This window comes from Tympanuchus pallidicinctus, unplaced genomic scaffold (assembly GCF_026119805.1).
Source record: "Tympanuchus pallidicinctus isolate F22 unplaced genomic scaffold, pur_lepc_1.0 scaffold8, whole genome shotgun sequence".
Lineage (NCBI taxonomy): Eukaryota > Metazoa > Chordata > Aves > Galliformes > Phasianidae > Tympanuchus > Tympanuchus pallidicinctus.
The window spans coordinates 4,543,397-4,569,891 of NW_026294802.1; the positions used below are offsets into that span (position 1 = coordinate 4,543,397).

Sequence of the window (26,495 nt, forward strand, 5' to 3'; positions counted from 1 at the left end):
AGCTGGAGACTTTTGCGGATGTTTTAAAAGCTGCTTCATTGTTTATTTATGCACTTGGGTTAATTCAACCTGCAATTGAAACAATGCTTACAGTACACATTTCTAACACAAGTTTTCACATCGAGTGGAAGCTAAACTAACACAGCAAATGACATCAATAATTGAAATTGCTCTGGGGAGGGATAGAATGGTCCAGAAAGGCTCCAAGGCCACGTCTGGGATGTGAAGGAGCAGAATTGACTCCCCCTGCACACAGGTTCATTCAATGCAGGTGGTCAGTGCCTACCAATGGCCATTCTAACCAGGCATTGGAGCTTGTCAGGACCAAGAATGCCAAGGAACTGAAGGGTCAGTCGGGCCACAGAAATGGGAGTGGAACTGGGCAAACCATACAAAAGCTGTGTAAAGGCTATCCTGATTGCCATGTGCTCTCCAGGGAATACCATGTCTCCTAATACTGGCTTGTTAAGCATGGGGACTGAAAGACCAACCTGTCCCAGTCTGTGCAGTGTTCCTGAGCTAACTTGATGGGAGCTGTTCCTTAGTCACACCAGTGGAACAAGGAACCAGACGAGGTCTTAGCCAGTCCTAAAATGCTAGAATGTCTTTGAGTTGCCTCATGCTCACATGCAAACAGCTCAGACCAGCCCATCAGCACTGGAAAATGCCATCATACTCTCATACCCTGCCAGCCCTCTTCATCCTCATGCACAGACAGGAAAAATATCCAGGATGATAATCCTGTGTGAGATTTTGTTCCAGCAACACCTTGTTTCCATGCATGCCACACTGTTGTGTGTGCAGCTACTGACCAGACAGCTTTCACAAGAGCTGACAAAATTTTGCTTGCAAAACCCCCCAGCCACCGCTATCTAGAAGCTCAAAATTGATACACAAGCAAACAGCACAGCTGCAACTAGCTGAATTATTTGGCAATCTTTCTTTCTTTTCTGTTGCAGAACATTTTGTGTATTTTTTATGTCTGCTTTTACATTTGTCTTTAAGGAATATGAGTCAGCAATTTATCAGTTGTTTGAAGCAATCAGGTACAGCTCTGAACTCCAAAATTAGATTCAGCTGCTTAAAGATATGTACAACCTTAACAGCTCACTTCCCACTTCTGAGCTTTGCTTCCTCCATCTGTAAGTAGGACAGTAGGGACACTCCTTCATAATGTGGTTGGAGTGCTACATTGAGAGGTACAGTGGAAACAGAGAGTAATGACAGAGTATGGCCACATGCTTTAATAGCTCTCCTGCAACATTCAGAGACAATACAAGCAACTATATCACAGCAGTTCCTGGACATTGAGACTGGGAGACTGACATCAAGCTTTGTAATACAGACTGTTACCAGGTGCTGCTGACACAACCTATAGTTGCACATGAACTGGAAGAACGTGGTCATTTGCAGGAATTGAATGTAGGACTACAAAGAAATGCTTGCCTATTGCTACTGCAGAGGCTGCCTGTGCAGAAGCAGGCTTTGGACTTCAGCAGTGTATCTGTCAGGGGAAGCAGCCCACACATTGCTGGAGAAAAAGAGGCAATTACTTTTAATTGTAGCTCTCGGCATGAAGAAACTGGAGACAATACGTGTTTCATTGCTGTTCTAATCAATACCCATGCAGCATATTAAAAATAGGGCTGGATCAAAGGTCAGGAATGGGCAGCAACAGGCAGCAGCAGTTGCATCAGGAATGGAGTTTTAAATTTGGGCCCAGATTTGCATGCTGAACTGGCATACTCTCCACCTGCAGTACTGCATTCAGCTCTGGAGTCCTCAGCATAAGGGAATGGACCTGCTGGAGTGATTCCAGAGAAGGCCATGACGATGGACAGAGGACTGGAGCACCTCTCATATTAAGACAGGCTGAGAGCTGGAGTTATTTAGTCTGGAAAAGGGAAGGTGCCAGGGAGATGTCATTGTGATCTCCTAGTATTTAAAGTGGTCCTACAGGAAAGATGGAGAGGGACTCTTTACCAGGGATTGTAGTGATAGGACAAAAGGTAATGGCTTTAAACAGAAAGAGGTTAGCTTGATAATAGATATTAGAAAGAAATTATTTACCATGAGTTTGATGAGGCACTGGAACAGCTTGGGCAGAGAAGCTGTGGATGCACCATCCCTGGAGGTGTTCAAGGCCCATCTGGATGGGGCCTGGGCAGACTGATCTACTGGATAGCAGCCTTGTATCCATGAGGGGAGTTGGAACTTGATGAACCTTAATGTGCATTCAACTCAAATTATTCTATGATTCTATGATGATTCAATTATTTTTTTCCAGGAGTAGGAATGGTGTGTGTGTTGGATTTACGTTTTCTCTTTGGCTTGCTTCAAGATAAGCCACTGTAAAACGAGTTATCATTTTGGAGACTGGGAAAATATTACAATGGATGCAATACAAAGGACCGTGCCTTACAGAAAGGCAGCTCTCACTAAGAACTGTGCTATTGCCTAATGAAAGAAAGACCCAGTTGAGTGCTGATCATCTCTGGAAACAGGTCTTTGAACAAGCTTGTTGCGCCATGACTACACATGTCACATTACCATGCATGGCAGCACTTGCATTTACACTCTGGTGAAAACTCCCCCTCTGTCTTTACTGCATTGACTCTCAGGGTGGCAGAAGCATTATGCCACTACTTTATACCACGCAGAGCTGTGCTTTCTCCTTCTCCCTCATCTGTATGGCAAGAAGTAGATCACAGCCACACAGGAAATTAAGGTCCATCTCAGTTCCCCAAGATCATCTTTGCAGAGAGCCTGTCATCTTGGGCAACGTTCAGAAAAACGGGTAATATGCTTTTCTGCCAAACATTTCTGCTCTGCTCCTGTGATGCTCACAGTAGGGGGATAACAAGTTAGCAATATTTAGCAACATGAAAGGCGAGGCAATAGGCAGACACTGAGGTAGCATACATAGGTCTTAGGTGTTCCAAGGATTTTGTAGCCCAAATTGCAAGGCTTGAAAAAGAAGAGAGATGTAGGCTGAGAGATGCCTCCTTGTGCGAACAGGAGGAAACCACAGTGAGTGAACTGAAGGGAGTAATCCAGCAAAAGCAGCTACTGAAAAGAAGAGGGCAGGAAACTCAAGATCTTGTCTTGAAAAGACAGCTCGGTCCACCAGAGTTTTTGGAGTGAGGATATTCCTCAATGCTCTGTGACTACAGAGTAAACTAATTAGTAGCAGGTTTCTATGTGTAGGCTTCTTCATTACCACCTACAGGACCAGATGCCCTCTTATTTTCCTATCGAGCAGCTGGAATGCTTGAAAAGCCCACCCATTACAGACCTGGACAGCAAAAGAGCCATGTGCATAGACAGCATTTGCTGTTTCCTGCTGGTTTCACAGCGAGGAGCAAATGCTTTTTCTCCTCTGCTTCTCTCAGCACTTCCTAGAAAGCATCAGGAGCGCTTTGTTTAGATGGGGTGAGACATGAGTCACGGAGTTCTTCAGACACAAAATCTCCTGGCGTCACTAGTCTTACCCCCTGTGGTGCTGAACTCCAGCTGGATGATAGCAGGCCCTTTGGGAAGGAGAAATTGAAATGATACAGAGAGGCAAACACATTGCTGGGAAATGCAATGAGAGGCACCAAAATGGAAGTGGAAATGGTGGTGAAGTTCCCACAGGAATGGAGGGGCACGGAGGACAGATTGCTTGCTGGTGCAAGCAGGGCAGGGTGGGCTGGTAACTCCGTAAAAGGGCAGGAAGGAGAGGGAGAGTTCTCCATACTTACTCCAGGACATCCCTGTTGAACTGTTTTTTGCTGTTGCCCAGGAACTCCCCAATCATCTGGCGGCTGAGGCCCTTCCGCTGGAGCAGGAAGTGTGCCACCCCAATAGGAGTGTCTGGGATGAAGCCCCGGGAGATCAGGAACTGGATCCCTTTGTCTGGGTTTCTGAAAAGGAAGGACAAAAATATGCTGAGTTGGCATGAACTCTCTGGGACATCAATACCCCTGGCTCATCATCTGTTGTGCCAGTAACGCTGCCCTCAGTAGGCACATGGGCTCCTATGAGTTCATGTATGTGACAGGGATGGGACTGGTGCAAGCAGGGAATAGACTTGTGAGAGTTCTCCTGAGCTGCTGATGAGTGCATACAGATGTCATGGGAGCCACTGTGTCACCTGCAGCCCCTGCTGTTGTCTGGAGGAGATGTAAGTGCCTCTTGCCACAAAGGATCTTGCTGCTCACCAGTGACTCTCTCCTGCCATCCCTCTCCTTCAGGATCAAAATCTGTTGCACTGTACCTACTCCAGCTTAGCTTGTTTAGGGTGCCTAAATATGACCCTTTGTTACCATTTCAGAAAGCTGGGGTTACACTTCATGTAGGACAGACAATTGCAAAGGGAAAAAGGTGACTGTGAAGAGAGTTAGGAGGCACTGCTTCCCTGGGCTATGGGCAAATGAGGCTCAAGACACAGAGGGGGAACTAACCAAAGATGGGGAACTTTTTTTTCTGTAATTAAAAATTCATTTTCTTTTTTCATGCATTTTTACTGCTTGGTGTTGAGTGACGCTTCTGCCTTCCTCACTTGAGTCTACTGCTGGCTGCCTGAATAGAAATCCCATTCTCATATTTGCATTATCCCTTCCTCCACTTCCCCCACCAGTAGCTGTGTTGTTCCTCCCTTCTCTATTGATTTCCCCCCTCCGGCACAAATCTGCGAGTGTGGGTGGATGAGAGCATGCACCTGGAGAATGCCTTGTCAGAGCTGGAAGAGAGCTGTATGCAGCTCCAAGACAGAGCACAGAGGGTTTTTCTCCCCCTCTGACTGTGAGCCCCCTCTGAGATCAGGCTGGGTGTGAGTGAGCCCAGCTGCCTGTCTGTGGGAGTGCTGTTCTACACAGTGGTGTGCCAGCATCTGTGCACACATCTTGGGGGGTAACTGTGTGCCTCTACAAGTACACGTTTTCATGTGTGCGTATATCCCCTGTGTGTGCAGATTTCTCCTGCATCATACATTTTCCTAGGAGACCATCATGTCCATGCATTTTGCCTTTCTCCTTACGTATCCTGTAAGCATACAAGCCTCTATGAAACCTGGCAGCAGCTTTGAGTCTATGGGGGTGCCTGTCCCACAGTACACACTGGAATGAGTGCATGTGTGTGCATCGTGTAGCAGAGTTTCTTCCTGTACCTCAGACTGTGCCACTGAAGGGCCTCAGTCATGATGCACTTTTGCTGAGGGGAACTCATGTAATGTGGAGGATTTCCACGTTCCTTTCATTCTCTGAGCTGGTGAACAGGGAGAGGTAGCATCCTCATGAAGGATAGGAAAGGAAAACATACTTCCACCATTAACCCAAATTCAGGGATCTTTGTCATGGATAAAGGGCCAGGTTTACTCAGGCTGTTTTCTGGGGTGAAGAAAGGATGGGATGAGATCTCTGAGCATGTGAATGCATGCTATGACAGGCACAGAGTGTGACACTATCAGGTGGTGAAGGATGTGGGTGAGCAACATATGTCTAGCTATAAGGGGATCAGCATTCAGGAGAATGCCCTGCACCATACAGAGGCCTCATGGTTGTATTAACAGAAGTTGGGTTGAAGATATTTCTGCTTACTCTGTCATGTCACATAGAAAACATCCTGGGCAGAGTAGCATTGTCAAGAAGAGTGTCTGGGAGAACAAGTCAGCCCATTAAATTTACAAATAGGAGAGATGCAAGATCTAACACTGAAAACCTAGGATTTGCTAAAGGAAAAACAGAATACCTTCTATATCATCATATAGATCTCCAGCTTCACCTTTGAAGAGCACAGGCAAAGTTCTCAGCTAAATGCAATGGTTAAATGGCCATGGGTGAAGTCAAGGTAAGTAGCAGAGATTCAAAAAAACATACCTCCATGTGCATATTTTAGTCCTAGAGCCAATGTAATGTTCAAGGCAAGACCTCAGTCACTGATGTGACTCCAAAGACATTGGGCTGACTGTGGATTAGTTCCAGAGGAGATGGGAGCTGGATGTGGCCAGGAAACAGTTCTAATACAGACTGGCATAGACATGCAGATTTCGTAAGGAATGGAACACACAAAGCAAGAGGATGTAGAATAAAACAGTCCAGCTCTGACAGCTCTCCTTCACTGCATAGACTAAAGCTCAAGTATAAATGTGACCATTAACCAACAGCAGCCTTACATCAGCTTTTCGCTGGATTCAAGTTGTTCCCCACAAAATCCTGGTAGTGAGCAGCATCTCTGCCACTGAACACCTGTATGTGTATCCCATATACTGCAGCATATGACTTTTACCAGATGTGCAGCAAGCAGCTCCATTTCTTTCTCTCCTGAGCTCAGTCCTTGCTATTTTTCCTCAATATTTCAAGGGTGTTAAGCACGGCCAGCAAATGCTGTGGGATTCCTCACGTCCTGCTGGCTTTCCCTCTGCCCACACAGCCAGCTGCCCACACACACTCAGTTATTACAGAAGTGCTGCATAATGAAGCACTCTCCGTTCCAGGGATTCCACCCCCTCACTGTGGAGGGGCGGAAGGAGAAAGTGCCACAACAGCGCAGGATCGGACTGTTCCCAGGGGCCTGCTCCAAGCCAGAGCACTGCTTACAGAAAAGCAGTGTAAGGCCAGACAGACTATGGCAGATGGTGCTAGCAATTGGAGGCTGTCAGCTTTTGGTCCAGCAGAGCAGCCAGCAAAAATATGTGCATGCACATACTCATGGTCTCAGCTCCACGCACTATGGGTTGGTGACCGTATCACACACTCTGTGATGGCAAACCATCTCCTTGGCAGGGACTAACAATCAAACAATTGCACTATGCTGAATGCCTATAAAACCCCCTTGTCACCCCTTGGGTTGTGGTACATTACAATGTTACAAGAGAGGCTATACGTCCCTTAGTTCCTGCTCATAGAATTAAAAAAAAAAAAGCTTTGCTTGCCAGAGCTAAGTCTGTTCCCTTTCTCCCTACCCTCCAATGTTTTGTCTAGAAAATTGAGCCTCACAGATTACTGGCACATTGTTTCAGCAATTAGTTTCAAGGCAGCAGGGAAGTTGTGTTACAGGAAGTTGTGTTTCAAAGCACCATGATTTCAAAGCACTCAGTTTTCGATCCCACAGAGACCTGCAAGATGCAGGAAACTCAGGTCACTACATGAAGAATGGCAATGCTGCCCCAGAAGACCTAGTGTTGTTAATCTGATGTATGAATGTGTGCCAGGCAGACTGGGGGAGGCAGACAGGCTGGGAAAAAACACTTTCACTCCTGCTTTATGATCGCATCAGTACTTGTGTCAACTCTGCATGAACCAAAGGAAAACACACTGGGTATAGGAACTCCTGCCAAACATGACTGAAAATACTGAAACACTTGGTTTGCAGAGATGTGAACCCCATGTCCTCCTCCAGAAACACACCAATCCCAACACAAGTACCACAGCATCTCTGTGGAGCTGGAACTATGTCATAATCAGCTCCCATCTGTTCCTGGTGCCTACCTTCTCTTATTCCAGCCTGCTCGCATCCATTGGGCAAATGCGTGCTGCCAGAGCCTGACTTTGATATATACATGTGAACCCACCTGTTCACAATTTACTGAACAGAGTTAGTAAAATGCCCTCCTCAATATCCTCCTTGGTTCTCTATGAGTCCCAAGTCTGTCTGCTCTTATAGAATTTCAATTCTGGATGTGCTCTGGAGCCAGCACTAACAATCTTTCAACCACATTCCTGCCTTCTGGGGTCTACAGTCTCTGTACTACACATATTTAATCCCTGTCTGTGCAAAACTTCTGCCCGTAACTACATAAACTTCAGTCCTTGCTAAGACCAAAAGGCCCACACTAATGCATGGCAAAACATTCTGCTTGTATGAGTGCATTATGTTCCCAGCACCTTCATCTGGGGATTCAAATGGAAACCAAGACAGCATGAGATAAAATCCCACTATTTCTCATGGGTTGTTTTGATGAGAAATGTCTCATCGAAAGACAACAAGCAAATCTAAAGCTTCTTATAAGAGCTCAGCTGCTTTCTGCCAATCTAAAATAGACTGCATATGACCCCTTGAGCTCACCCCTTCTGACTGTACTTTCTGAGCCACTCTGCTTTACTTTCACATCTAAAGCCTTTTCATAGGATATCAGACTCAGATGTATGAGAAACTAAGATGACTAAACCTGTTCTATTAAGATGAAAACAATCTACCCAAAGAAACAGAAGGAAAACAAAAGCCAGAGCACTCATACCGGGTTAGCCAGGCTCAGCTCTACTTTTCTCTCTCCTTCTCCTTGGAAATGCTCCAAGTGAAGTATTTGAGACTGTTTTTACGTCCTCAGATATGCTTCTGCCTTTTCAACAGAATGTGGCACGATCTCAAATGGACTGAAATTGGAATTTAAGGTTTAGAATTCAGGACGGCATTGTTCCTCTACTGGGCAGATCAGAACAGCACTTGGGAAAATTTAGGGAAAAAGCCATTGGGCAGACAACCCATGGTCTAAATCTGATACTGAGAGGGTCACGCCCTTGAATATGAAGAACTTTCCTAGAGACAGATCTAGACCAAGAGTTTGTCTTCACCTATTCTTGCGAGGCATTAAGCAGTCTAGGAAACACGAAAGATGAAGAGTCACTTACATATTAAAGAGATTCAGCCCAATGCGGTAGAGGCGTTTCCTCATGGTGTCTGTGGAAAGCGTGGGGGACTTGCAGCTAGCTGGGTTCTCACAATGGTACCGTGGGAGGCTGAGGATCATGGCTTGCAGTGCTTCTTTGGAGGACACCTCAGAGGCTGACTTTGCTGAAGTGGAGGTGCTGCTGCTGCTCAGCTGTTCTGAGTTGTCTGCGTTCTCAGATTCAGAGCCTTTGCTTTGCCCCGTCTCATTGTTAGCATCAAACTGGAGCTTCTGCACTGCCATCTGCACAGGCTCCTCATTGCTGTCCCCCATGCCATTAGTGCTAATGTTCACTTCAGTGAAAGTGTGGCTGTTCTGGAGAGCTTCTGTCTCAGGTAAGCACTCTGGGGCAGCCTGCGGTTCACTGTCTTCTCCCTCCCCTTCTCCCGGGCTTTCCTCAGACTTGGAGGCTTGAGAGAGCCCAGCCTGGGCATTGCTGCTCAGGCAGTTTGCCATGGACACCGAGGTAGACGATGAGACAGAGATATTCTTGTTGTCAATCTGGACCGTGACATCTCGAAAAGCCATCATAAGAGTGCTGCTGCTCTTAGGTAGGGTATCTGGCAGAAGCCCTTCCTCCTTCTCCTTGTCCTGCAGCTCAGCTTCTAAGTCTTGGTTTGGTTGCATTGAACTGGCACTGAAGGTCTCTCTTATCTGGTATGAGCCCCCGTCCTGCAGTGAGCACATAGTCTTCAAGCTCCAGGTGCTCAGAGCATCATCAATAGACTTGGCCAGGGACTGAACTTGTTCCGTGAAGGAGTCCTCCAGCTCAGTCAGTGCTCCACTGATCGTGGCTGGCAAAGATGGGGACCTCACCAACGGGATGCCCACAAAGTTGTACCCCTCCACTAGGGCTTTCTCAGCAGAGAAGCTCTCGGAGTTCTGGACCCGGACTTTCCTCAGAGAGATGCGGCGTGGCATGCGGCTCTCCAGCAGTGAGTTGCGGATCTTCTCAAAGTTCTTGCTGAGCTGATATTGTCGGAAAGCAGTTTGGATGGTGCAGGCTGCCCTGCGAGATACCAGGTGACCTCCGTATTTGTGCTCTAGCATTTCAATCTGAAAGACATACAAATAAGAGGTTATTTGTGCTTAATTGACTTCTGATGGCTTTACGTGACTCCAATTGCTATACTGATTAGACTATAATGACTGTCAAAAGTACTTTTAACATGGAATTAATCTTCTCCTGCATTGCTGTGCCCTCAGTATCAACAGAAGGCTTTCCTTTAGGCACGACTGGTCGAAACATCAGCATTGTGAGCTTCCTTACATCTGTATCATGCCTCCACCTACAGTGGAACCATACAAGCTGGAACCTGGAGGCACCCCTCCTTTGCGTTTCCATTTCTGACAGCATGATTAAACAGACAATTCCAGAAATGTGTCTTCTTGCTCTGCAATGCTTTGATAGCATTACAGAATGGCTAATGTTAGAAGGTACCTTAAAGAGCATCTAGTTCTAACCTCCTGCCATAGGCAGGGTTGCCACCCAGAGGATCAGGCTGCCCAGGGCCCCATCCAACCTGGCCCTGAGTGCCTCAAGGGATGGGGCACCACAGCTTGGTCTCTCTCCTTTTTATAAGCTCCCTTTCAGTACTGGAAGCCTGCAATGAGGTCTCCCCAGAGCCTTCTCTTCTCCAGGGTGAACAAGTCCAGCTCCATTAGCCTTTCATGGTAGGAGAGGTGCTCCAGTCCTCTGATCATCTCTGTGGTCTTCCTCTGGACCTGCTCCAACAGTACCATATCTTTCTTGCACTGGGAGCCCCAGGCCTGGACGCAGTACAAAGAACATTGATTTAGCAATGTCGAGGATTTTCCCTTTGTTCAGAGTGCTTCCAAACTCTTCCCATCCTTATTCACCTTAGGAAATACTGGCAGAAGCAAGAAGAAACCATTCAGAATAAAGAAAGAAAAGTTGACTTCTAAATGCAGAAAATGCTGTTTTGGTCATAGGAACTAGCAGGATGTATCCATTTCCACAGAAGTCAGTAGAAGATGTTTGCTCTGTGTCTTTTAGCAAGCTCTCTGAATCCCAAAGTGTCTCCTTTCTGGTCTCTCAGTTTTTCAGGCATTAACCAGAAGTAAAATGAAAATAGCTCAAGAAGAGAAGAATAAGGTTTGAAAAGCAAGAAATTCTGATGTTAGACATTGAGACATGACATTGAGAAGAAGTGGCAGCAGGATTTTCTCCTTCCTGAACTGGTAATAACACACACACATGTGAATACATACACACGCAGCTAAGTGGAATCCCAACAGGCTTCAAAAAAACAAGTATGTATGGTCTTCTCCATAGTCTTGTATCTGTACTTCCTAGTATTGCCCTCTCTCTTGTTCTGCTGCTTCACTAACACGCTGCAGGAAAATGTTTGCTTTGTTGGTTCCAGGGAGTAACTGAGAGCTGACAAGTGGGACAGTGTGAAGATGATGGTGAATGATGGAACTGGAGAAAAAAGGATGAACTCAAATTACTTTCACTGAGGTCTTGTCTGAATGATAACTGAACTCTACATCGTCTACACTTCATAGTGCAGAACACAGGTGTAAACTGTAGTATATACATACATGTGCACATGTGGAAAAGCCCACCAAAGGTTAAGTGCTGGGCTGGGAGCTCTGGTAAATTCAGACTTGAATTAACAGAGGATTGGCTACATAATTCATGTGGTATCCTTACACCCAGATACACACTGCTGCCCCTCAAGGTATGCCTCGCTGGCTCATTATTCACAGGGTGAAGGAATGAGCTGCCAGAAAACCTAAGGTTAAGTGCACAGACAGAGTGAGACATGAGCCCTAGCTCCCAGAGACATGTCATGTAAACTGATTCCTTCTTTACCATTTTTTTAAAACACTATGTAAGTTGTGGATAAAACCATCAGAGAGTGAACTGGATACAAGTGAAGGTCTGGAATGATAGCTGTGAGAAGTGCAAATCACTCTAGGCATCTTTCCAATATTAACTCCTCTGGTTGCAGGGGATGATTATAAGATTTTGGGAGATGACAGGAAGAGACAAATAGTGTAAGTCCAATCATTCTGCTCCTGCACTGGTATCCTGGCTGCTGGAGTATGAATTGAAGGCCTTGCCCTCCCATTGCCACCCCATCACTCCAGGCAGCAATAAGTCTAGGTACTCTGCTGCAATAGATGAAAGGCTGCCATTTCTTGGAGAGAGCAGAGAGATAATATCCTTTCATGTTCTCCTCCATGAAAATGAAGAAGGGCTCCTCTGCCTTGAGCTTGTTTTTTGTTTGTCTTGCTACTGAATTCACAACTGCCCAAAGCAAGTATCAAAGCTCAGCACTAGCAAATTCTAACAATTTACTTAGCAATAGGGTCAGTAGGGGCAGCTGGCTGAGAGCTCTGCTTATCCCTAATTTAAAAAATGTTGGCCTATTATTTGCCTGCCTGCCCTTCCAGAACAGATCTATAGAACTGGTGCTAAAAATCAACTACACAAAGATCATGGATTCAGGTTCGTTTACTACAAGATGTATCAGTAATTTTTTGGATAGGAGTTCATTTAATGTGACAAGAAAGAAAGAGGAATATAGGGACAAGAAGATATTCTTGGTAGTCAGTAGAAGGGTTTTGCTATGTTCTCTGACTTTATTTCCTAAGTGACCATCTTAAATCCCACCATCAACTCAGCACTCCTGCCACATCTCTTCAAAGCTTGGTTCTTTGTCTCCAGGAGGAAGCCTCATGTAGATAAATGCAAATCAAACCCGTAACCTGCACACACCCAATCCAGACAGTTACTGCTGAGAGCTGACCATGAGCACTTCACATAACCATCTGGTTAATCAAAACGTATAGCTAATTGTGTTGAGAGGGAAAGGGGAACAAATGGGAGAGACAGACACAGCTATCTGAGGAACAGAATAATAGTAAGATACAAAATAAAGCAGAAGCAAGAGCCTTTAATTACCTGAGGTTTCCAGGGAGGTGACAGCCATTCTGAAAATGTGAAATTCATATGCTCTGATCTTATTAGAGGCTAGGACAAGATGTCACAGCTGATCTGAAGTAAAAGGCCAATTTCTGTCATGCAAGGACAGTTCCCAAAAAGGCAGACTTTAATAACTATTAAGGAGAGAGATCCTACTAAAAATCCGAAGGAATGATGCAAACTGTCAGTACCTTGACAAAACAATCATAAGATTTTTGCAGTCCATTATCTCAGCCCTCTCAAAGGACTAAGGCATGACAGAGCAGAACAACATGTACAGTGAGAGGAGTCCCAACATAGTCTGCTCTCCAGTTGTACTAGGAGCTCAAGGGCAGGTTCAAGTGGTCATACAGTCCTTACCAGCAAGGGGCATCTATCTTACAGTGTTCTGCAGCTGGCATAACAAGGGCCCAGAGACATGAGATGACTAAGCATGTCTAAAGGATATTTGAGATGGCAGGCAAAGCCAGAACCAGCATAAAGCAGTGCCCTGCCCTCCCCACTGGAGTGGGTCTTAGTCTCTCTCCCTTTGATGCAGCCCAACCATTTATGGTTTACTGATGTCTGAGACATTCAAATTTGCTACCAGGGCAAGCAAACTGACATTCCAGAGGAATTAAGGATTTCACACAGCTCTTGGTCTGTTTTCTTCCTCTCAAAAAGGAAGAAAGGGCATCCATTAGCACACCCCAGCAGTCACAGGTAATGGAGATGTATGTCTGGCTTGCTGAAGGAACCTTCCCTGCCCATTTGAGAGGCCAGCCATGATTGGCCACCTCTCACTCCTAATAAACCCTATGAATCACAAGTAATTGCCTACTTAAAGATATTCTTCTCTGGGGAATTATCTGACAGCCAGAGCCAAAGAAGGGAAAAGCAAGAGAAGGGTAAGGGGGATTTCAAAGTATAATTAGCTTAATACATTTCTGGACCTCGATATGAAAACTCAGTTTGAGCAATTTAGGCCTTGTGGCTGAATTACAAATGGCTGGGAAATATCCATGGCCATGAGAGATTGCACATGAAGGGAGCTTTAAAAAGGTCAGCCTAAGGCAAGCTGAAATGTCAGGACTGGATATGGCAGAAGAGTTGAGGTATGTACCCCATGCTCTTGTTTTCCAGAGACGTAAAAGCAGAAGTCTGCCAGGATGCTCTCAGTTGTCACTAGTTTGTTAACCAGGTAGCCACTGAGAATGGCTACATGCCACCATGTTAGCAAGAAGAGAATCAGTCTTAGTGACAGAATCTGAGTAGCTCGAGTAAAAGTATGCATTGTGAATAACAACAGTAATACAGAACATATACGTTCTCTATCATCCCTTCTTAACACCTCTTCCTCCCACCAAACTCTCACAATAAAATGACATTGCTACAAAGGCCATGTGTTAATGGGATGTTTTCCTTCTTACATGAGACATCTGCCAGAACTTGTGCACAGAAAGCTCTCTGTGATCTTCATTTTCCCTACTGTCCTGCAGAGCATAAACTTAGGGCAACTTACCAACCCTCTAGCTTAATGCTGAGGGGCAATGACTGGTAGATGATCTGTACTTCCAAGCCATACAGAGGAAGCTTTATGCTGCCCTCCTTCTTCAGCAGCACTCAGTCCCCTCTCCAAAGCAAAATGTGAGTTCAACTGCACTGTGAGTCTAAAAATACATTCTTCCACTTGTTTGTGATACATATTAGCAGAACTTACACTAAGAAAATTTGTGCTATCACTAGGGAACTACTGGAAAAGTGATGTGACAGGTAATGTTCTCTTCGTTCCCATTCAAGAGAATAACTGAACAAGTAGGTTGATGGGAAACTTACAAAACTATTTACTACAGAGTGTCAGAGTGTAAGATTCCTCTCCATGGAAATCTCCCCTTCCAGAGCAAGAAGTAGTTCACTGAAGACATCCATCAGGCCTGGAGAAGCACACATATTTTAATCCCCCTCTGCTGTGAGAAAAATGGTTCTACCTATGAGACAGGCAAGGTTCCTGCAAGGTCAGTACTGCAAGGCACCAGAATTTAATGAACAAGCAGCTAACATGTTTCTCTGTCTCACATGCATCCAGGGCAGGTCTGGCCTCTGCTGCAACAACAGTGATGGGACAAAATGAGCTTAAAGCTAAAATAACACAGGACAGACACTCCCCAGAACAAAAGCAGAACAACTCTAGGACATACAGGAGGCTAAGCCCATATATAGCAGCCAAAATCTGGCCCACCCTGAGGATATGTCACATCATTTTGTAAAGCCAGTTAATTAGTGTCTTGTTTCTTTTCCTGGTGTGAAGCGAGAATTCTGGACATTCAGTATTTGAGAAAGAAAAAGAAAAAGGCTTCTTTTCTGCTCAGGAATTTAGTGGGCCATTGATCTGAAATGCCTGTTTGGGACAGCAGAAATGCCTTGAGGGAAGTGGCAGAGAGATGTACCAGAAACAGCTATTTCTTCTATGGGAACCTCATTAGCTGAGACCCTTCATCTGCAATAACATAGCTCCCACTGAACTCTCCCATTGAATGCAATATGGACAGTATCACTAGCCCCTGTTTGTCCTGTCCATCTCACATCCTGCAGGGTCTGTATATTAGACAGCCTCCGGTTGAGCTGCCAATCCAGGGAAAAGTCAGAAACGATTCCTTAGGTTTTCGCTTTGCACAGCAGCTCTCCTGGGCTGTAAACTGCAGAGACACAGGGTGGTGAGGGCACATTCCATCTCATTGCCTTTGAGTGAAGCGGCCAGCTGCTATTAGCCCCTGTCCCACTACCGCTGTTTGAGAGCCCCATTGGGAAACGCAAATAAAGACGGGTAGACTGTGCTCTGGAGCAAGTCTGTAGTCTCAGGCACAGGAGGAAAGGCTTGAAACTTCCAGAACTGAATCACTGTCTCAGTCTAGTAAACCTGCCTGCCTCTTCAGCATGCTGAAGGCAACGATGGCAACAATATGCTAACACAGTGGTAGACACTGTGCAGGACACCTCCTGAATAAACCTCACCGACCCTGTGAGCTCATTCTGTGAAGAGACTAACGTGAAAATGCACATGGGGCCTGTCCAGGTTGATCCAAGAAGGCAGGATGGCTCTTGGAGACCTCTCCCACAAGGGAGGCTTTTTGTGACAATCATTTCCAGGGAAGCCTACAGGGACTCTGTGCTTTTGTGCAGGCAGTGTCTCTGGATGCCTCACTCCTCGGCTGCCTAAAATCCATCTCTAAACCTACAGTAGCACCTGAGTGCCATTTCAGAACACAGAACACAGGCAATGAAGAGTAGAGCAGGCTTGGGTGAAAGACCATTGCAGTCAGAGGTGGGGAAGTTACTTCCTCCATCAGCCCCACGCAGCCAAAGTGCCAGGCTGGGTGAAAGCTCTAAGCAAACAGAAGGCTGAAGTATTTGCAGAAACACGGGCACACCACAGTGTGAACGCAGCCCCTCCCACCCCATCCCCTTCTCCCACAGCCTGAGGAGGAAGCCTCTGTACCTGTTTATTCTTTAGGTCAAGGGAGAGCTCATAATCGGAGGCAGCTGCATGGGAACACGAGGCCGTCCCTTTGCTGCGCTGCACTCTCACTGGGGAGCCCGTGTGGTGGAGGCTCGCCTTCTGCACCAGAGGGGAACACCCCGCTGCCTGCTCTTCTTGGAGCTCCTCATGCTGGGCTTTTAGCGTCTGGGTGTCGGACCTGCCTTCCTGGCCACTCTGTCTGCCGGCCTCCTTCGGATCCTCCGTTTCACACCCGGCTTTCTTGCTTGTGGAACCGCTGGGATCATCACTGTGAACAAAACGCAACGTTTCTCTTTTTTATTTGTTTTTATTATTATTATTGTTATTATTTGTATTGTTTATGATTATGCTTATTATTGTTCGCTGTGCTCTTTCACTGACCTGCATTTTAAATGTTGAGGGAGCACGGGCTGTAAAGGCTGTCGCTGGGGATGGAGCATCCCACAGTCTCACCTGCTTCAGAGCCTGGTTCCCAAGGATCCAAACTTTCCCCTGGTTTTTATATGAGCATGTGGGAAATGATGTAAGGACAGATGAATGCTGCAGATTTTCCAAAGAAACAGCGTAAGAGTATGGAGTGCTGAGACTATAAAGATACAGCAGAGCCAGCCAGCCAGACCTGAGGTTCCTGACTCTTTATAGCAACTCTGCAACACACCCACAGCAGGCTACAGGACTTCCATAAAATAAGTCATTTCTTTCTGACCCACAGGACAGTGCTGTGCCACTGAGGGCTTGAAGAGAAAGCAAAACACTTTTCTCTTGTCAGCCACAGCAGTGATTGTATGAAACCAGGGCTCGACAACTGTGAACTCTAAGGGAGTTGACGTGTTGCATTGAACAGGGTGGGATTCACGTACATCTAATCCATTGAAGTGCTGAGGAAGTCTGCTGTTAACCTCCCTTGCCAAATGTTTTCTGAAATCATCCAATTTCAAACAAGACTTTGAGGGGCTGCTTGAACTATGGGAGTGTTTGCTGCCACATCTTTCCAGATGAATAACTTATGATTTCCCAGAGAGTCCACTGAGTCCAGTCTGCATGGACTCAGCTCTGCTGCATAGTTTACACCGGATTCAGCTCCACTCCTTTCCAAGGGATGAGTATTTAGCTGATGGCAGCATTGAGTTTGGAAATAACTGCCACAGAACCAGTGCATTTAATTCAATTGAAGTCAAAGTTGTGTACCGTCTCCCACATTTAAACACCATTACATTCTTTAATTCACTTCTAAACAGTATTTCTTTTTCTTGGAATTGCTCCATATATGATCAGTTCTGCTGTTATCTAGACATCCAATTATTTTATGACTGGTTTTGATGTCAGAACAAAATCAGGGAATTAGTTGCAAATACGATTTTCTGTAGCGCCCAAACTTCTTCCAAGCATTTTAGACTCATTTTCAAAAGTGCTGAGCACTCTTAAGAGCTCAGGTATTCTAAGTAGACCTGGGTTCTCCATCTGCTGAGCACAGGATGACTTTTAAATACTTTCTAGTACTTTGAAATAAAATTTGTTATCTCCAATAGCATTTTAACAATTAAATTTAGACATATTTCTATAGTTTCTGAATGGACTCTAAATGATGAGTCAAGCACAATGCCACAACTTCAGAACTAAGAAAGTAGAGTTTAAAGGTAGAAAGCTTCTACTTTCATTCACATGTATGTAGTCAGCAGATTTTAAAAATAAATTTAAAGAAATCAATGTCTTGCATTAATTCTGTATAACCAACCAACTTTATTAAAAAAAAACATTAAAATGACATAGTTTGCATTCATCAATCAGGAAATACCTTCATTTAAATGAGGCATAGAACTACATGTAAACTAAATCCCAGTTTTTAACTCTTTCTGTTTTATGTCTCTCCACATTCCAGGAAAGATTAACAGACTTTTCCTTTATGGCTTTCACTGTGACACTTTCACTGGAATCCTCTGTTCTGCCCTTTCTCGTTTTAACCAGTGGCATAGATCTGTTTTTATCCTCAGCTAAAGGGATGACCAGGTAAACACAGATTTGATCATGTTTTCTTTGCAGTGCATGACAAAAAACTCACTGCTATTTCAGTGGGAACTGGACTGTGTCCTACAAAGCAATTTCGGCTAGAGTCACAAGCTCTGATTCAGTGAGCCATATATCCCAAATTGCTTTGCTGAGTCAAGGCCACAATGCAGAATGCGCTGCCCTTAGGGCAAGTCAAAGCCTGAGGCAGTGAGCTAAACAGCTAGAAGAATTATCTGGGAGCATGAATGGACTATAAATGCCAGCAAACACTCAGTGACATGATGATTCTCTAGACACTCACATATTTAGATATTAGGAGGCAGTTTTTCACACAGAGGGTGGTGGCAAACTGGAACAAGTTGCCCGAGGAGGCTGTGGATGCCCCATCCCTGGAGGCATTCAAGGCCAGGCTGGATGTGGCTCTGGGCAGCCTGGTCTGCTGGTTGGCAACCCTGCACATAGCAGGGGGTTGAAACTGGATGATCAGTGTGGTCCTTCTTAACCCAGGCCATTGGTTGATTCTATGATTTGCTTAACCATATTTTTTGAGTGCCTTAACTGACCACCATAAAATGGCTCATGGTAAAATGTGAAGTGTGTGCATAAGATTTTGCAGCATTTAGGCCCATTGCTGTGTGAAACTGTACGTCACCTCTAGTGTAATTGCTTTGTGAGGCTTTTTGTCACCTTTAGTGCATGCTACCCACTTGGTTTTCTGTCGCACACAGTTTAGAGTGTGAGTAACATGCATAGAAATTGGATATCCTGTGTGCATAGCTAACACAGAAGGAAAAAAAGAAACAATAGGCTTTATAGAGTCAGAATAATCTGGGCTGGAAGAGAAGTTGGGAAGTCTCTGCTCCACTGTCTGCTCAAAGCAGGGCCATTTTCAAAGACAGACGTGATCAGAAGACCTCTTTACCCTCGTTAGACTTCCCAGGTACTCTTCATGACAGTGAAGGGCCCTAAGATTGCAACCACTAAGTGCACACATTCAGTTACAAGTGCGTGAGAAGCACTACCAACCTCAGTGTTCCCACTTACAGTACGTAACTGAAGCCCCTAAAGACACTTTGCTAGGATGAGAGTATAAACTAACCACACGTACACATATAACCTTGTCTTCCTCTTCCGTGCATGCTCTAGTGAATACACTCATACAGAATGTATTACACTTATGCGTGGAATTTTCTGAGGGTCAAAACTCGGTCAAACCAAAATCAGATTCCACTGAAGCACTCAAAGGCATTTTTCAGCTAGATATTTTTGAGCTAAATATAAACTTTTTAACCCCCTGCTGGTTTGTCTGTTGCACTGTTCAGAAAGCAACAGCAAACACTCATGCTGAATTGGGAATAGTGTCTGCATATTTTTTAGTGAGGGAAAAAAAAATGGCTCAACTGTTTTTATTTAGTGGGGAAAAAATATAAAATACCAAAATACCAGACAATTCTACATTACCTTCAGACAAGAGACTATTTCATCCTGATCTGAGAAAAATCAGTGACGTATAAGCAATAGTTTGTTTAGTCACCTGAATGCCAGCACTGTAGCCCTATGGATCCTCTTACTGCCCTTTATTCTTCCCGAGTTTACACCCACCTTTAGTCTGTTTCTGCAGAAATGCCCTGGGATGCGTATTCACTGTTGTCCCCTAGCAGCAATAGATGAAATTTCCACACTGCTAAAGATCCAGACTAATACTGCAGTGAAATACAAGCTAAAATGATCTTGTATCTTCCCACTGTCCTGCATGACACAGTTGATTTGCATTGGCAGAGCAGTTTTGTTAATAAGTGAAGGCTCATGGGCTATTATCATAGTAACAAGAAGAAAAAGAAGAAAGAAAACAAAAAAAAAAAGAAGAGAAAAATAAAGTAGAGAAGGACACTACGGTATGGTAGGTCTCTGGAAAAAAGTGCTATTCGTAAATTACCAGGATCTCTTGCCCAGTGAGAAATCAAACACTTTGGCTGTGATGAAGGGGAGGAACAGAGCTATTGCACATTGTTTCTTAGATTAGAAAACTTTTCTAACCACTTGTAAAAATTAAAAGTTCCCCACAGAGTCTAAGGTGTGAATCCCAATGCCCTGGCCAAACTCCAACTATGTTAATTTAGTTCTGTATCCACCATCACTCCTGCAGGTTCAACTGTAATTGGTATTCTTTTCTTGGTGTTTTAAAGTATCACATACTGTTGTCTTTCACATTTTTTGCAATTACTCTTTTATGATAGATGAAACAATTTTCTGCTCACAGTGCAGTCAGGTAGGCAAGGTTGTAATGCCTTTGGATTGTTTGATCTGAAGTGCTTATATTACTGTAAATCACTTGCAATCACATGAAAGTGGAAGACGAAAAAAACAGCTGTTCTGTTCTTTCTAGATGTTCCTGTACGACTTTTCTGACCCATACCAACTAGCTTAGTTATTATTGCAAATAGATTTCACTGACAAGAAATCTTCCCTCCTTTTGCACTGCAGACTTGTCTAGTGCTGCTGCAATTAGAAACCAGTTTGTTGACAAAGATGGCGACTACGGACAATCCAATTCAGGTCTTAAATGAAATGCAGTAGCTAGTCTAGCATAAGGCGTATGTCAAGACAAGGGTATCGGGGTTCTGGGCTGATTCTTAGTGTTTGTTTCAAGAAAGCAGGATGGTGAAAAAGCTCTGAGACAGTTCAACTGTCTTCAACTGACAGCTCAATATTTTCATCAATGTCTAGAGCATGTAAATGAGATTTCTGGGATTTAACTTCTACGTACAAACTTCTAAAAAAACTTCTAAGGAAGGTTTTCCACAAGAAATACACTGTGGGAAGAATGTAGAAAGATACTAGATGTAAAATCAGTGACACCAGCCTGAATCGATGATAACAGACTATTAAGCCAGTGGGGTCCACCAGCCCATTTCTAGTTGTATCAGCTCCCCATGTCTGTATAGAGCTTTGTATTGTTCTCTGTCCTGGGAGAGATATGTCTGCTTTTCAGTTCTCAGAGATTGGGAAAGCACAAAGATACACTTCCTTGCATTCTCCTCACCATCTCCTTGCTGTGAGAAACATTTCCAGCTTGGTAAGGATCTGCACATAGATTGGGAGCTGAATTATGGTCATTCACTGGGTCCTGTCAGTCAAATTTAAACATTCCCGTACTTTAGAAAGAATATGCAACCTGTTGTCCCCATATGTTTCAAGACAATTTTAAGCTAGGCCCGCAAGCAGGAACACAGAAGCTGGATCATTCAAACGTTCCATTCCATTGCCCTTGCTGACAAGTACAAGAATCAGTTCACAGTAATTTTCAGAGCTCTCAGAAAGGTATTTACAGGCTAGCTGAGTGACTGAACGTGACTGTGGAGCCAGGAGAACTACTCTTCTCAAGGACAGCAAGGTTACACCTGTAAGAAACCAAATCTGAACTTTTTCCCTAACCGCTCCACAGCTACACAGCTCCCCTGTGGTGAAGGCACAAAAGGCATCTCTTTGCTCCTGCTGTCCTACAAGAAGAAGAAACATTGCAGATACATAAAAGCAATAACAGAATAACAAAAATAGCAGCATCTCTCCTGAACTTGCATAGAGACATACGAAACCACTCACCCAAGAAATGGATACTCAGGTGCCCTGTTAGCAGGTACAGCAGTGATGAACAAACATCCAGTTAATTGGATAGGAGGAAGTTATGGCTGTGAGGTTTTAGGAAAGTACTACAGAGGCTGATCTCACCTCTCTGTGTCTCTCTGGGAGAAGACCACATTTTGGTTTCATATATATCACTTACCAAACACCTTCATCATGGTAGCCAAGGTTGTTGCACAGGATTGTACCCTTTAACTGAGGCAAAGACTACATAGACTACTTGCAAAGGACTGCAAAAATTTATGAGTCTGTGCCACAGAGATTTTAACAATGATCAGTTGGTTATTGCATATATGCTGCTCTAAAGTGCTGCAAGTCATTAGTATTATCATGACCTGAGAGCTATAAGAGACTTCAAACTTTCGGAGATGTCAGAATAAAAACCCTTAGATAGTACCATATGGAGAATTAGAAAAAGAGGTCACTAGCAAATGCCAAGAAAGTAGAGTCCAGACCTCAAGTCAGCAAGAATATTTCCTCACTTTGTCTTAAGACATACCAGTGTCTTCCCTGTCCTCTTTCCTCTCCCTGCTCAGGAGAAAAAAAAAAAATAAAATAAAAAATCAACTGCTGAGTTAGCGGGGTCCAAAGTGCCTTTTCAGTTTATTTCATTTCAGTGTTCCCTGAGGATACCCGTAACATATGGTGAATGGGTTGATCAGAATTCAATGAAAAATGTCTGAGACAGGCTTGATAATATATTACAGGATCTTTTCAAGGTTCAGAGATTTCTGACATGCTGGGTGCCTGAGTGCAGAAGAATTGCTTCTGATTTGCTTTTAAGTTCAGGTTTTAGGGTGACTTGGAGGCAATGCTCTTAGGGAGCATGCTGAAAATGATGGAAGGCAGAAGTGTCTCCTGCCAGAGAGGCAGGGAACTTGGAACTTGATCTTGGCAAATCATCCACTGCCAGCCGAGCTGCAGCTTTCTCAGTCTCCCCCAGCAGAGGCCAAAATAGGAACAAGATTCCGATTTTGTCTACATTCACGTAACACCTTGCAAAGCAGTGGCAACGAGCCATCTTCTCACACTAGTCTTGCCCGAGAGGAATTAATAATGATTAACCAAGCTCATTACCCATCCCAGAATATATTACTTCTTTAATAAAAAGTCTGGCACACACACCTGTAAAAGGGATTTTACAGTACCTTACAGTTGATATACTGGAAGTGAATTAAATGCAACATTCTTTTGCACAGGTTGAAAAAGACAAAGTATTTTTAACACTGTTTAAAGTGGTTTTAGTGAGATGTATATTAAGCAGATGGAAAATGTAATAATACTAAAAAATATCTCCAAATCCCACAAGGTCCAATGTGCCAAAATCAGAGCTTCCATTTCAGATTCGGTAATTAAAAATGATACCTATGTACTGTGTAAGTCTCACATTATTATGCTGTTTTGTCTGTTGCTGCAGTACTGTAGCAGCTAAACTTTTCTGATGCATTTCCTGTTGTGCAAACATGGTTTTGCAGGTATCCATCTGAGTTGGCTGCCTGTCTGAGGGCCAGGATCTCAATAGCTAATTTCAGCAACTTGAAGTCTGGCATCTCTGTTTTTTTCATGGAGGCAGACAGGTTCCTGCAGAGGATGACTTCGAACAGCAAAGGTTGCTAACAACTGAATGAGAAGTGTATGGTGCAAGACTGGCCATGCTTTTCACTCAATTTTTGCTTCTAGCTCCTTTGCCTGTCTGACTGACACCTCAAAATGACACTTGGTCCACTTCTACTCCCTTCCCAGACATGCCTCCTATTTCACCAGCCGCCAGAATACTCAGCCAGCAAAGCACAGTCCCTTTTTCTCAGCTGCCCTCTAGACCCTGGGCCATGGTTGCAGAGCTGTCTCTGCAGGTTGGACTGGGAGGAGGAACTACAGCCTGCCACTGCAGAGGGGTTACTTGTCTCTGCCTCAAACAGGGCGCTTGTGCTTATCACTGAGGTGTGAAAAGCACAAGTGGACAGTGAAGCACAGGAGCCCCCTGTCCTGCATGGTTTAATTACTTTTACTTTAACCTTAGACCTCTCTTTCCTCTGCAATGTTTAGTAAACACGACCTTTTAGAGGAGGAAAAAACAGATGGCATCCTGCATTAGTGTAACTGCCCGCTCAGCACCCCGGGAAAGAGAAACTTGGCTTCTCAGCAGCAGTCTTTCTGCCACTTCGACTCAGATCTCTTGGCTCCTCATCCCTAAGGCAGGTTTAAACATCACTGAATTCGCTGACAAAAGCCTGCCGGTGCAATCATGCAGAAGATAGAATTTTACTGCTAAAACGAGATGAATTCAGGGCTGGGAGACAGCAGAGCCTCTACAAGGGAGGCAACCTTGCATATCCCCTCAGCCCATTGCTCTCCTATTTCAGCTACCTGAGATCTGGGTCAGGGACACAATTCTTGGGATTTATAGACCTGGGCAAGGGCTTCTGTGGTCTTGTTTTTCCACCTGTTGTTGCAGATAGTGGGTTGGAATGAATCTCTGGGTTCTCTTCTAAGGGAATGGAGACATTGATTGTTGAAGGCAGTGAGGAAGCTACTTCACAAGAAGACCTTTGTGTAACTCAGGCACGTTTTGCAAGTGTTCTCAAATACATCAGCTATTTTTTTCTCTTGTGGTCACTGCTGCAATAGAAGGCTGTTGTTTGTGTGAGACCAAAGAGGAGGAAGCCCAGACTTCCTCAACATAGAGAGTAACAGACTCAGATCACCATCCTAAATACAATCAAAACACCATTCATTGGCTTTAAGAAAGCAGATTTGATCCAGTGTGTTAACTCCCCCAGTAAGTTCAGATCTAGGGTTTTGGGTTGGCCTATGGCTGAAGACCAAGATAGAAAAAGCATGGTTAGCATTCCTCCCTCCCTTCTCCCATCCAGTGGCTACCACCACAGCCTTGTGCAGTAGGCCCAAAACTCCACTTTTCCGTATTCTAACCTGCTTTCTCACCGCTCCCTTCACATCCTGATCCACTCCATGCAACTTCTCTTTCTTGAGGCCTTATTCCCCTTCCTATCTTTTTGCACTCTTATTTGGAAAACAGTATCTTAGCCCAACTTGCTCATTTGGTCATACAAGTTCAGGGCCACTTCAGGTTTTCCTCCTTTTGAGGAATGAAAATGTTTCCCATCCCTATACTTAATACTCAGACATGAATCTTTTTGGACAAGATGACTAAGAAAAACAGGACTTTGTCTTGCCACATCCAGTGCTATTGTGTTGTTGAGCAGAACTGTGGCTGGTATTGAATTCCATTGCATCAATGAACTCAGACCCTTCATAAGTCAATGGAGGATCTACCTTTAAAAATATATACATATATTTAAAATATATACAATATATTTTTAAGATAGCTCATAACAATCTTATTAGATCCAGATGTGCTATAATAGCACAGCAGTAGTTTTCACAGTTCAACTCTGCACCATCCATTTTTTTGCATCTTGATCTACCACCCTCACATTAGTGTATTGTGACAAAATACAGGCATCTGTTATATTCTGCAGTCACACTCGAAGAGATGTGCAGAAGAGTAAATGTTCAGAAATGTGTACATAAAGAAACCTACTCCCATCTTCCCTCTTTTCCCAAAAACTGAGATAAGAGAGATGGCAGTCTACCCAGACAGACAGGCAATAATAACATCAGCACAACCTGTTTACGTGAAAGCTGCAACATACCAGGTTGTGATATAAGAAGCTTACACATAGTTCTTGTCACTAGGCACATGGAGTTCCCTTAGTATGATGACACAAAATATATATGGAGAGAACTAAATTACTGAGAAAGGAGCATTAGAAATTGCTAGAGCACACTTCCAATCTGTGTGTCCAGAATTAAGTTCCTCAGTCTAGAGTTTACAGTCTAATTTACAGTCATGCAAAATGGCCTTTAATTTACACCTCATCTCAGTGACAGCTCTGAAGACCACGACCACTGGTATGGACTAAATAACCCATATGTCATCTTAGTGATGTCTTCAAATACTTGGGAGATAAGGTTGTAGTTTCACACAAAGTGGGACTTAAATCTATAAAATTAAGCCAGTATTAAATAGCACTTCTACTTTGTCTTAAATTTGTATTGGCAGTTCCTAAGAAAGGGCAAAATCTTGCTGTCTTACACTCTAATGTTGTCATCCTCATTACCCCCCCATCTTAGGAACTTTCCTCTAAACATGAGTAATAGAATCATAGAATGGCTTAACTTGGAAGGGATCTCCTCTCTGTCTCTCTCCTCATTTTCCCATCTGCACTAACTTTGCATTTAGCCAGTACAATGGCAGGTTACCTGCAGAGCAATGAAAAGAGTTGTGTGGAAGGCTTTAGGAAATGGGCTAAGCATTTTCATTACTAGAATATCTATGGGTGAGAATCAGCAAGTTCCTCTCTACCCACAGTTCTGCTACTTGCCACTTTTATCCCATCCTCTGCTCTTTTGACCTCACTAGCATCATTCAATAGCACTGCATTTCACGTTTTAGATCCAATTCAGCTTCTACATCCACAAGCTCAAAATGGAGATGGGGGGATTTTGGCACCCAAAGGTCACTTGGTCTGAATTCCTGTTTATGTCTTGATGATTTTTTACAGTATGATCTTTTCTCACAGAAGAAAGAGGTGGACCTCAGCACTTCTGCAGTCTTCTGAACAGGCAGGATGACAGTCCCAAAAAATCTGCCATCTTTTTTTTACTCCTTCTCCTTCAGCTATCTAGCTATCTACAGAACCCAAAGAAAGAGGCTTTAGCAGTGG

At 44.2% G+C, this 26,495-nt stretch overlaps 1 protein-coding gene across 6 annotated transcripts in view; it reads right to left on the reverse strand.

Annotated features, from left to right (window-relative positions):
- Positions 1-26,495, reverse strand: part of IQSEC3 (IQ motif and Sec7 domain ArfGEF 3) — a 102,454-nt gene that overhangs the window by 24,105 nt on the left and 51,854 nt on the right. For 5 of the 6 annotated variants that reach the window (XM_052667504.1, XM_052667508.1, XM_052667507.1 and 2 more), the window contains exons 3-4: positions 8,610-9,703; positions 3,744-3,905 (exon numbers count right to left, since the gene is read on the reverse strand). In XM_052667504.1, the coding sequence (XP_052523464.1) occupies positions 3,744-3,905; positions 8,610-9,697 (1,250 nt within the window). In that variant the 5' untranslated portion in view covers positions 9,698-9,703. Of the gene's footprint in view, positions 1-3,743; positions 3,906-8,609; positions 9,704-16,077; positions 16,367-26,495 lie in introns of all 6 variants that reach the window. The other variant, XM_052667503.1, reaches the window with a different exon arrangement.